This window comes from Bos indicus, chromosome 4 (genome assembly GCF_029378745.1).
Source record: "Bos indicus isolate NIAB-ARS_2022 breed Sahiwal x Tharparkar chromosome 4, NIAB-ARS_B.indTharparkar_mat_pri_1.0, whole genome shotgun sequence".
In the NCBI taxonomy this organism is placed as follows: Eukaryota; Metazoa; Chordata; class Mammalia; order Artiodactyla; family Bovidae; genus Bos; species Bos indicus.
This window is the reverse complement of record NC_091763.1, coordinates 94,613,781-94,625,928: the sequence shown is the minus strand read 5'-3', so window position 1 is coordinate 94,625,928 and position 12,148 is coordinate 94,613,781. Positions and strand designations below refer to the sequence as shown.

The following is a 12,148-nucleotide window of genomic DNA, read 5'->3' as shown; positions in this document are numbered from 1 at the left end:
TTGTTCTATCAGAAAAAAGTATCCAATCCACGCCTCCTAAAAGGTCAATCAGTGGTGATATCTTTAAGTTTCCACCAATGCCTTCTTGTCAAGTTGTATCTTAATCTATGTCTTTCTAACATTTCTTCACAAGTAGTCACTTCAGTCATAAATTTCCCACGAACACTTCAAGAGCCAGCCTACCCAAGTCCTGTTCTTCTTTAGGCCCCAGATCCTCTTTCATTCTAAACACAGTTGAGGGACCTGATGGTTCTGTTTCTTTCATTCACACGTGATCTATGTTGTTGCCATTCTGTTTACTCAGAACTCCTATATAATTCATACTGTGCCCCTTTACTTACTTGCCATCCTCTTATTTTTTTCTTATTCTGTCATAACCTCCGGCCTTAGTATGGAGTAATAGCCATTTCATTCATCACTATGACTATTCAAATAATGTCTTTCCATCTGCAAGTAACTTGAACATTGCTCTTCTGTTCCTTTTCTGCCTCCTCCTTTTGCTGAAAACTCCCTGTGTTTCCTCCAACATGCCTTCTTCTTCCAGCTATATCATTCCAATGAATCTAATCATCTTTTCTGGATATGTATACTTCTAATATTCAGCACCCACAATTCCACCTTCATCCATCTTCCTTATTTCCTGCATTCCGTACTGAAATCTAATCAGGATTCCTGCTTTGGCCCATTTTAAGTCCAGCTGCATTTAATCACTCTCTAACTTCTCATTCTATTGACTACGCTGATTACTAAAAATCTTTTTCCAACAAAACTTTCTGGGCAGCAACACATCATACTCTTGCTCTTATTTAGCAATATTCTCACTTCTTTGCTCAGCTGGTTGATGTCTGGCTTACCATACAGTTCTTCACTGAACGTCCAGTTCTGACGGCCCTATGCTCCTCATTCTGGCCCTCTTTAGTGCCCTTGTTTGTTTAACATTTTGCGAAACTGCATGCTCTGCACCACAGCCTATATCTACTCCCTTCTCCTTACTTAAACCTCAGCCTCTGTTTTTCCCTACTTTTTCTTTCTCTCTCTTTAAAAATACGTATCTCAGCAGTTTCTCTCAGCCAGTCCTAACAGACTAATTTCTGAGCAGTTTAACATCATACTTCAACAAGTTCTTCCTGAGTTCCATTGATTATTTGCTCTGTCATATATGAACATCTATAATATTTTTGGCTGCCATCTCTAATCATAGTGAGGGACACCTCAAGTCTTCTCTTGAGGTGTACCCTTGAGGCATACTTACATTTACTTGTTAGCAAATACAGTTCATCCTTTCACCAGATAAACCACTCACCTGCACTTTCTAGTCAAACCAGTATCTTTCAGGTTGCTATCAATGACTTATCATCCTAACTTTGCCTTCTAAACATTCTTATCAACCCAGCCCTTTAAAATGTTTTATTCCCCCCAAATTCATACACCTACTGCCTCACTTCTTTATATCTTGATTTTATACTATATTTGATTGATATTTTTTAAAGGAACAGAACAGTGCACATATAATTGAGACTTATGTACCACCTAACCTCTTTCCTAAGAGAAGAATCACTAAATAATTTGATAAACTTTGTTATACTTTTCATAAATATTTATATACCCATAAATAATATGTAATGCTATCTTTGGGGGTTTTTTATATAAATTGTCCCATTTTTTTTTCCATGAAGACTGTAAGTGCTAGTCTACTTTCTAACTCCTACTCATTCATATGCAGGCCTTTACTTCTCTCTCATTATACACACCACTCCCTGTCCTCTTTAACAGCAAACATTTTTAACCAATCAGACCCCTTCTGAGATGTGAAAGACTTCTCCATTCCAGGTCTCTTCAGTTCCATATCTCATTTGCCTTTTTGCTACTCTACTGAGAACCCCATTCTAATTCATGCGATGCTCCCATTACTTAAGATTAAAACCCCCTCTTCTTTCCTATTCTTTTATGCTCTACCATATCTTAACTGTTTCAGCTACTGTCCTATATCACAGCAAAGGGCACAGTATTTTTCTGCTGAGGTTTACCTCCCTAGTGATTCCCAACCATTCCTCAAGAAATACAAATCATCTTCTCTACAGAAGAACCACTGGCCCATGCTCCCTATTTGGTCAATCCTGATGTGTTTTAAGGTTACTAACAGTGTCTTTTTATGAGAATTCATCTTAATAAAACCCCTTTAAACTCTATTAAACAAGCTTTTAATTAAAAAATTTTACTCACAGCATTCTAATTTACTGTGAGTAATTTACTCAAAGCATTCTAGTCTACTCTCTAATTCCCATTTTTATCTAGATCCTTGAAACTCTCCTAACAGATACACCACTCATTACCATTGGGCCTTCCCATCCAATGTGAACATTTAAACTTATATCAAGATCTCCATTCTGCATCTCATTATTACATCCCTGATCTGTATTGGTGCCACTCCATTATTCTTAAGTCTTCTCTAGTTCATACAATAGTCCTTTATTCACTTCACAAACTCTCTTTTCCTTCTTAGTCCATTATAAACTTAGTCCAAATTCTGTATCATGACCCACCAGTCAATAAACACCATTCTTAAATCAACCCTCCACATCTGCAGGAAGCTTCACTGCTCTTTCATTCCTTTCCCTCTGTTCCTGTGTTGCCCTAGAGAAGCAAGCTTCCTGGTCTTCTGTGTCCCTCTTTTCAGCTTCCACCTACATTTACGCATGCTTACAGATACAGTTGTTGCTTCGGGACAGATATCCCCTCATGTTGGGCACTCACTGCTCAGCCCCTGCCATCTTCCCTAAGTGTCCCACACTCTTTCCCACAGCATTTGTTTGTACCATTGATTCAACAGAAACTTCCAGAGGGTTCCTGTCACTGGCCTACCTTTTGTGTCCATCCCACTTGCCTTGTTTCTGACCTTTCACTCTTATTGACCACACCCATTACTGCCAGTATTTTTCCAAAAAGCATCCTGGACCGCAGAACTTCATACTCCAGCTCTTGTTTGGCTACCTTTTAACCTCACTTTCTCTCCTTATTCATACACACCTCTGACACATCTCCAGTTCCCATTCGCTAATGTTCCCATTTAGCGCTCTTCATGCCCTTCCATGTTTATTCCTCAGCCCTGCATGTTCTTCACCCTAATTCACACACACTTTCTCCTTATTTAGCTTCTAACCTCTTTTGCTCTTTCCTTCTTTGCTATATTTTCATTCAAGTCTCCCCAGGTGCTTCTCTTACCTTCTGTAAATTCTAATATATTTCTTTAACTTCTGAGTATATCTCATATAGTCAATTTTCCTTTGGAGAATTCCCCCATATATCTTCAACTTTCATAGCAATGAATGCATATTCTTTTTGAGGTTTCCTCCTCTCCTCACTCCCACTCTATCCCTCACTCAAAACCAATTTTCTACTCTTTAGACAAGCCTTTCCCCTAGACAGCTGCTAAGCTGTCTTCTTCCTTTTCATCATGGTCTCTGGCTCAGGTGTGGTGCCATATGCCTCCACGTGGTATCAGTGACAGTTTCTTCGTCAATATTAAGTGATACCGTCTCATCTGGCAGCAATGTTAACTTTACTATTGTACTCCTTTTTGGCTTATTAAAAATGGTACCTTATATTCAGCACCCCTCTTTGATTCAGAGACTGGGTACGTACATATTCCCATATCTAGATAAAGGAACATGTCACATTCAGCAGTCACGGTTCAGACCCTGGACTGGATTATATAGTTCCAGCCCCTGTAGCCTGTCTTCTACAAAGTCTCCTGAACAGTTCCCCCCACCCATCACCTCAGTTCTTATGTAGCCACATTCCCTCCTTCCTCTCTTTGAGTGGTTGTCATCTAGATTAACAAAAATCACTGTCTTCAGGTTCCTCCTCTCCCACGTCCCAGGATTTCTCACTCTAGCACTCTTTCAATGCCCCTACTCGTTGGCCATGTTACTTCCTGCAAGCTTCCCACCCAAGTCTTAAGTCACACAGCCCCTTCCCTTTTTATAGCCACCATTCTCCCTTTATCTACTGTCTTTTCTTACAAGTCTCCTCAGTTGCTTATTTTCAACTAATCCTAGTATGACTGCTTGCTAGCAAAGATTTTTTAATCAGAATTACTCCTTATCTGCCTTTATCTAAAGCAGTGGCTCTCAAACTTCAGTTTGTTAAAATACAAACGACTGAGTCCCACTCGAAATTGCTGATTCAGTGGGTCTAGTGGGGCCGAAGAATTTTCTAACAAAAACCAACCCCTTTAATTTAAAATTTCCAACGAAGGCATCAGGAGCGAGTCTACTCCTGACTGTCACTCCTTTTCAAGCCTGTTTCTCTCCCATTGTACAGACTAGTCATTGCAGTCTGGCTGACACCCAGCACACTGAGCACTTTGGCCCGTCCTCACACCTGCAGGCTTGCCCACTCTGGGAATCCTGAGGGTCCTGTGGTTTGCTTGTTGCCCTCCATTCAGAGTCGCCCTCTTGTCTGTGCAGCACTCCTCTTGGCTTTAACTCCCCCCGCCCCGTGCCCTCTTCTGTGTCTTTTGGCCCACATATGGGACCTTCTCTCTCCAGTCAATAGCTGTCATTCTTTAAATGGTATTCTTTTAATCTGGGGGCATCTGTAACGTCACTCTCCAATTCGTTTTCTTGTTACCTGTCTTGCCCTGAAGAACTGTGGTACCTTATCTTTAGCTTCTCTTCTTGTTTTAGCTACCATTCTATTTCACTCAAGTGGATCCAGTCTCCTTGGAAACAGCACTCCCTAGCCAGGTTCTCTCCTCTGTAGCTGTCTCTTCACTTTCTGAAAACCTTCACATGGCAGAGTAAATTCTAAGGATAACTTTAACATGGTATCTGCATGATATTTGTTTGTATCTCCCTTTGGTTTTTGCCCTCCCACATCTTAATTACATATAGCATAATTTCCTTTACCATCTGTACATGAAAATAACAAATGAAGTTTTACTTTTCAGTTGGGTTTACAACTATCCCTGGCCGCTTACCTCATGATCCATGCTACAGAACCAAGTGCTCAGAGATTTATCTTGGTGTCGTTGAGGTTGCTAGCCTGTTTTTAATCCTCCTAACTAAAACATCCCATTACTTTTAGGCCCTGTTCTTCTCCCATTGTATATACTGCTTTTCAGACTCTGGCATTAAGAACCATCATTTGACCAATTAGACCTATTATAAGATCTTACAGGAGTTCCCATTCTGGGAAACTGTTCCTCATCTTATCTGCCCATGCCACTCCACCTGTTCTCAATTACTCTTCACGTAGTTCTTCCCTTGGGTAGTTTCCCATCTCTCTTCTTTCTTGTTTAATCATGATCTCTGGTACAAGTACAGTGCCAGCTCCCTCCTGCAGTACCTGCCAGTCTTCACATGACCCCATCTCTTCTGCAGGCTCCTCTGCTCTTTCCTTTGATTAACCCTAGAGAAACACTATGTTACCTACATCACTCGTTTTTTCAGCAACTACCTTTGTAGCACTCCCCATGGATTGAGTAGTGAGTGTTTTTCTTTCATCTTCCTTGTTTCCTGCACACTATTATGAGTACATTTGCACTCTTCAGTTCAGTACAGACCTTCTGCCACTGGCCATGGCTCAGATCCATCACCTTTAGACTCTTGTTTTATCACTCAGTTGGTCATATTTGTTGCTTCAAACATCACTGGAGCAAAGATTCCCAGATTCTGTTAGGCACTCACTCATTAACACCAGCTCTCATATGCCACTTCCTCTTCACATCCTCTCTCCTCTTTGGTTGTAATCTAGCTTAGCTCCCATCTCTCTACTTAATACGCATCTCTGCCCTTTTCCAGTGTTCCTCCTTCTGGCCCTCTTTACTGCCCTTCCCTACTCTCACACACCTTACATTCAGCACCCCAACTTAAACCCTCTAACTTCTGTTTTATGCTTCTAGCCTCCATCTTCTCACCTGTCTCTTCCTCCAGAATTTTTTCCACACAAATCTCCCTAGGAAATGTCTGTCACTTTTAGCCATAATAGGGTAACTTCTAAGAGTAACCAATTTTAATGGTACCCTGCAGTAATCTACCATATCTCAGCTGTCTATCACCCTTTCATTTACCATCTGTCTACAGATGAAATGGATGCAAATACTTCTCTTCAGGTATATTTCCTTCAGAATCTTCACTCATCTCCCCATCTACTACAATAACCTATCCTCTGGCCAAACTACCTATTCACGTCCTCTAATAAGTCAAACTTGATCTCTAAAGATGCCAGCAGTGGGTTTTTATCTGCATTCATTGTAACCGGCTTCCTTATATACTTTCCTGTCACCCAAGTCCTTTGACAATTTCCCTCCAAATTGGTGCTTCAAGAGCTGATCTGCTCCTCCCTCCCACTCCAGTCTTTGGCCTCACACTTTGTGTACTTCTCATCCCCACACGGTCTTTACGTTCAAAACGTGTCCCGTTAGACCCTGCTGAGCTCTGGCAGGGTTTTTGATTCAAAATCTTTGTTCCACACCTCTCTGCCTTCTCTGCTTTCCACTGTACAGTATTTCCATTTCTTTGCCTCCAGTCTCTCTCTCCTTTCCTATTCCATCCTGACTTGTGGCCCAGGAGTGCTGTCTTACCCTTCCTGTTGACCCCTGTCATTCCTCAGTGGCTCCTCTCTGCCTGGGAGCAGTCTAATCTTTCGGTTCTGTACCTTTCTTCCTTGCCCCCCATATTTGTCCTAGAACAGCCTTATCTTCAGCACCCCTCCTGCCACGTGTGTAGCGTTTCCCTGGAGAGCACATATCCTCATTTTTGGCACTCACTGCCCCACTCGCTTTCTTTCATTTGCCTTGACTCCCCTCACTCTCTATGCACTGCTTTCTTCTCAGTTCGGTCCAGACCTGTGGGGAATGCTGCAGGTAGCTTGTGTTTCTGGCCCATCCCTCCTATCCTCTTACCTTCTGCCCCACTGACCACATCCTTCTCAATATCTATCATTCCAGCGAAGCTTTCTGGAATCGCCGCATAATCCCCCTTACCTAGTCGCAGTCTTCCTTCCCTCCAGTGGCTGAGGCCTGGCCGCTCCCAACCTGCCATTTGTCATAGCGCATGTCCTGCTCCCCAGCCTGAGTCACACAGCTCTTGCCTTTCTTGTCTTCCAGCATCCAGCTTTTCTTTAATTCTGTGTTTTGGGGTTTTTTCCGTACAGGTTTGCTCAATAGTTATCTCCCATTTTCAGTCAGTCCTCACAAGACAAGCCTCCTTTCTGGGAACAGTTTTAATGCAGATCTTCAGGGCATTCCTCCCCTGTGCCCTTGTTATCTGCCTTGTGTGGCTCATGAAGCACTTATCTTTTTTATGGCAATATGCTCAGTCTTGTCCTCCTGCCATGGAAAGGCTCTCTCACCCACTCTCCTCATCGCTCATGTTAGTAGTCATCCTTTCTCACAACAATAAGCGATTGCTACCAGTGGGTTTTACTGGAGTTCACCTTAGAGTCCATGTAACTCTTCACTGTATCAACCAAACCATTTAATTGAAAATTTGCCACAAAAGTTTCAGGAACACTATCTGTATTAATACCACTCCCGTTTACTTTTTTAATCCATTTTTCCTTATCCTTGCTTATACATAGTGTCTTGTGTCTTTACTCATAATAAAATTTAACCAGGTAGCCCAGTCTCCGATCTACCATTGTTCCCATCTCTCTTTACTGCTCTTCCTCATTTTCCAGTGGCCTCGGTGAACCAGCATGGGATTCGCCATACCCCATAATCTTCTATGACTCACCATCTGCTCTGCCTCTCCATTTTTATTTGACCTTTGTCCATACCATAGTCCCATCTTCTCCTTTTTTTTTAAAATAACTCAACTGACCCATTCTAAATTTCTGTTAATTTCTACTTTCTTCTTCCACCTTCCTCCTGCAGAAAACCCTACCTCAGTTTAACCAAGATCATTCATCAATGAACCCCCTACTGCACTGAAACAGATTCTGTAATTGATAGGTACACCCTTTCCTATGTGGGGCAATCCACTTCCACCATCTGTTTTCAGTATACTTGAGTAAATTCACTTGCTTTCTGAATTCAGGCCTGTTATTCATAGGATTCCTAGCAGTGGCTTCAATTATCTCTAACATTTTAATCTCTTGACTGCTTAAGCTCACTAGAGCCTACTGCAAAATATCTATTCTCCTCCTCCTTCCTTGGAAGTATAAAGTATTTCAGATTTGTTCCTAAACAGATTCTCTTCTCAGCACCTATGTACTAGCATCTCCTTACTGCTTCCATTTATACCATGCCTTTCTGGCCTCTTTCCTTTGGCTTGTGTACCTTCCTCTGCTTGCTGAAGCTCTTTTGCATCTTTTGAGAATCCGATTAAACTGTACATCCTTTCAAATTTGTTGTAATTTCCCCAGGCTGTTAATCCTGAACTCCCACATAGCACTCTGTTAAAGCTTACATTAAAGAGTCTATAGCATTGAATTGTAATGCCAACAGGTGTGTAGAGGTAGACCTCTCACACATGCTTATTCAACTCCTAGACAATCAGCTGTGGGGAGAGAGGTCATGTCTTAGTCATCTTTTTACCTAAGGGCCTGGCACATTTATTTGCACCTTTACATTATAAATATATTGACATTTTCTATATTTTTGAATGGAGGGAGTTTACTAAAGTTAAGATTGAGCAAATGAAAGTCCCACTCTCCAACCTGTCACACATGGTCTTTACATCTGAGCCTGTTCTTTCCTTTCCTAGCCTGTCCCCCAGCTTTCTAACTCCACAGTTTCACACACACACACTGTCCCCCAGCCTTCTAACTCCATAGTTTCTCTCTCTCTCTCTCTCTCTCTCTCACACACACACACACACTGTCCCCCAGCTTTCTAACTCCAGTTTCATACACACACACGAAACTGTTTAAACTGTTAATCCTTTTCCAGTCCATGGACTAGACCCTTTGTGCCTTTTCTTCATCCATGATTAATAAATACCCTCCTTCAAACAATTTAGAAAATCCTCTCTTCTTCATGAAGACTTCACTGTCCTTCTTTTCTTACTGTTTCTGCTGATTATCTCAAAACATATCATTGCCCACTTGCTCTTCCATTGTACGACACTGACTTTGCCAATATTAGAACTTCATTGCTGACCTACTCACTACAGGTTGAAAGTTGACATACTGCAAGTTCATTCTGGTGATCTGTAAATCCACTGTTGGTCCACAATCTCTAGATATGATTATTTGTAAAAGATACTGAGACTCTGATATACTTTGTCAGGATTAATGATCTGTGTGCTTGTAACTATCCATATTTTATGCTTTGTCAGCTCGTAAACCAGTGGCTTTTAATGTTTTGCCCGGTGTGGTGGAAAGTTCCTTGGAAAGTGTCTCCCCTGCTGCTTTCCTGATCCATAGTCAGATGCTTTACCACTGAGCTCGACCCCCTGCTTTCCTTATCTGAATATAAAAACAGAATTTTGCTCAGGTCTTGTTTTCTGTACTATTCTGACTTGCAGCAGGAACCAGATTTCAAAGTCCAGCCTACAGGCGCCTTGTGAGAACTATGACCCTAGAGAACAGCCTACATATGTTTCACTTGATAATTCAGAACACAGAGCCAAGGGCAGACCGTGCCTCCCAGGTGACTGCTGGAGACCATGTGCCTGTGCGGCCCTGACACAGGCTTGCCTGCTCTGTCTCCTCAGCTGCAGGCACCTTTAGCTGCACCATGAAGTTCACTGTCCGGGACTGCGACCCTGACACGGGGGTTCCCACCGAGGAGGGGTATGACGACGAGTACGTGGTGAGTCTCCCCTGCACAGAGGGACTCACTCTGACCCCTTGCTCCACTGAGTGACTTCTGTCCAGAGAGAACATTTTTATAGGAACATCTGACATGAACTTATGGGACTATATTCTTCTCATACACGCTACAGCTGAGGAGGACCTGGGTTAATCTGTCATGGGATTTACCCCATGACTGGTTAATGCAAAACTCACCGTTTCTAATGTCTTTGTTAATAGGGATAATTCAGAGATGAAAATAATTACATGATCTTCATTGAGATCAGTTTTATTTAAAGTATTGAGAATTGCGATTTTTTTGTTTTGTTCGGCAACTTTTAATTTACTTGTAGCCACATCATGGATGGCAAAGGCTTCAAAGAATTCAGGGAAAGTTTTATTATGGAAAAATCTACCTGTTAGAGAATGCAGAGTTCAGAAGGCATACAGCTTGAACTCTGTGGTGATATGTGGGAACGTGACTGCTCTGTACCTACCCCAGTGCTACAGATGCTGATCTGAATACAGGTCTTGCCAAACAACCTGGTTTTTTGCTTTCCTTTGTCAGGGCCTATGCTGTTTGACTTATCCCCTATGCTGTTTGACTTATCCAGACTACAGAACTTCAAACTAGTCTGAAGTTTTAGTTGAGTTTAGTAGTTTTTCCTAGGTTCGTGCAAAGGATATAATGCAGGATGATAAAACCAAATGAACTAGTTTCTACTGTGTTTGTTCTGAATTGAGAGGGTGTTCATTTTCTGACCCCTGCTTGTTAACCTACTAGCTAGAAGATCTTGAAGTGACTGTGTCTGACCACATTCAGAAGGTAATGAAGCCTAACTTTGCTGCTGCCTGGGAGGAGGTTGGCAACACCTTTGAGAAAGAGGAGACCTTTGCCCTCAGTTCTACCAAAACTCTTGAAGGTAAGAACAATTTTCTTTAATAGTGTATTGCCTGATAACAGTCTAACACCTAATAGGCACATTTGTTATTCTAGAAGGACTCCCTTTTCTTAAATACTTCACCAACTGTTTCACTTAAGAGGCCAGAACCCTGTCTTCATCATCTGAGTCAGCCCACTTCCAGTCCAGTCATCTCCCTGCACAAACCACCACCAGTCCCCACCTCTATCGCCCACCCCCCCGCCCCAAACTAGTACAGAGCCAAACCCCTATGCTGACCTTTTCTGATACTGCTGCATCCATCTTCTCAACACAGAAGCTGTCAACAACATCATCACATTTCTGGGCATGCAGCCATGTGAGAGGTCAGACAAAGTACCTGAGAACAAGAATTCCCATTCCCTCTATCTGGCAGGTAAGAACCTTTATCAGATTTCTTCTTTATTTTGTTGCAGAATTTGATAGGAAGGGATGTGCATGGGCATCTCATGCCCTGCTACTGTCCCACTGTTAGCAGAGTTACAGCTTGAAGCCCCATCAAACTGAATAATGTTGTAGCTGTTTAATTTGCGTGCTGTCCTTAAGTTGTTCTCTTAAGATGCATATTTGGCCCAAAGCACTTAAATCTCTCCTATAGCTACCAATGCCCCCACCTTAAGTACTCCATATCAGTATTACTGAATACCTTCTATGTGCCTGGTATTATTGGAATATAAAAGAGTATTTAGAATCTGTATGTAGGATTCAATTCCCACCATAGGCATAAATCTCTAGAAAAGCTAAAGTAATAGAAAGGAAATGCAGGCAGAGCATGAGAAGTTTCATTATTCAGAGCTTGTTTTGAGTTCTTAACATGGTTTCCTCACTTCTTTTCCTCTCAGGTGTATACAGAGGTGGCTATGATTTATTGGTGAGGTCCAGGCTGGCCTTAGCAGATGGGGTGACCATGCAGGTGACTGTCAGAAGCAAAGAGGGAACACCTGTAGATGTTATCTTGGCTTCTGTTGGATAAGGTTTTACTGGGCGAGTTGAAATTGATGTACCCTTCACTGTCGGTGGGCTTTCAGGCTATTGGCATGAATTTCCCAGAATCATACTTTTAAAAATTAATGATTTCAAAAAAAAGCAAATTAAATATTTGGCCCTGAGCCAGCAGATCAAGCAAACATCTGTCTTTGTGCATGTCTTTCTGTTGTTGTTCCTTTTTAATACACTTGGTCAGCTTTGGTATGATAGTACAGCTTTTGGTGAGCTTGAAAATCAAATACTATCCTCTACCCCAGCTGCTTAGCTTCATTGAACTCTTTAATGTGTGTCTGAAGGCTCCTGGCAGTGTTGGAAAGCTTTTATCCCAGAGGGGTGGTTGGGGAGGGGAGCCAGAGTCCACTTTTGTCAAAATTCATTTTTATTAATAGAAAAGAAACACTTATTCCAGTTGTTATACTTGAAGTTGCTAATAAAAAAAATATAAATCACCACTTAATGATCCTGCTTTAACTACTAAG

At 41.9% G+C, this 12,148-nt stretch overlaps 1 protein-coding gene across 3 annotated transcripts in view; it reads left to right on the top strand.

Moving 5' to 3' along the window:
- COPG2 (COPI coat complex subunit gamma 2) overlaps nt 1–12,121 on the top strand; it is a 200,016-nt gene extending 187,895 nt beyond the window's left edge. For 2 of the 3 annotated variants that reach the window (XM_019959091.2, XM_019959092.2), the window contains 4 exons: nt 9,663–9,760; nt 10,526–10,664; nt 10,960–11,058; nt 11,525–12,121. In XM_019959091.2, coding sequence (XP_019814650.1) covers nt 9,663–9,760; nt 10,526–10,664; nt 10,960–11,058; nt 11,525–11,655 — 467 coding nt within the window. In that variant the 3' untranslated portion in view covers nt 11,656–12,121. The other variant, XM_070788173.1, reaches the window with a different exon arrangement.
- The last annotated feature ends 27 nt before the right edge of the window (nt 12,122–12,148 follow it).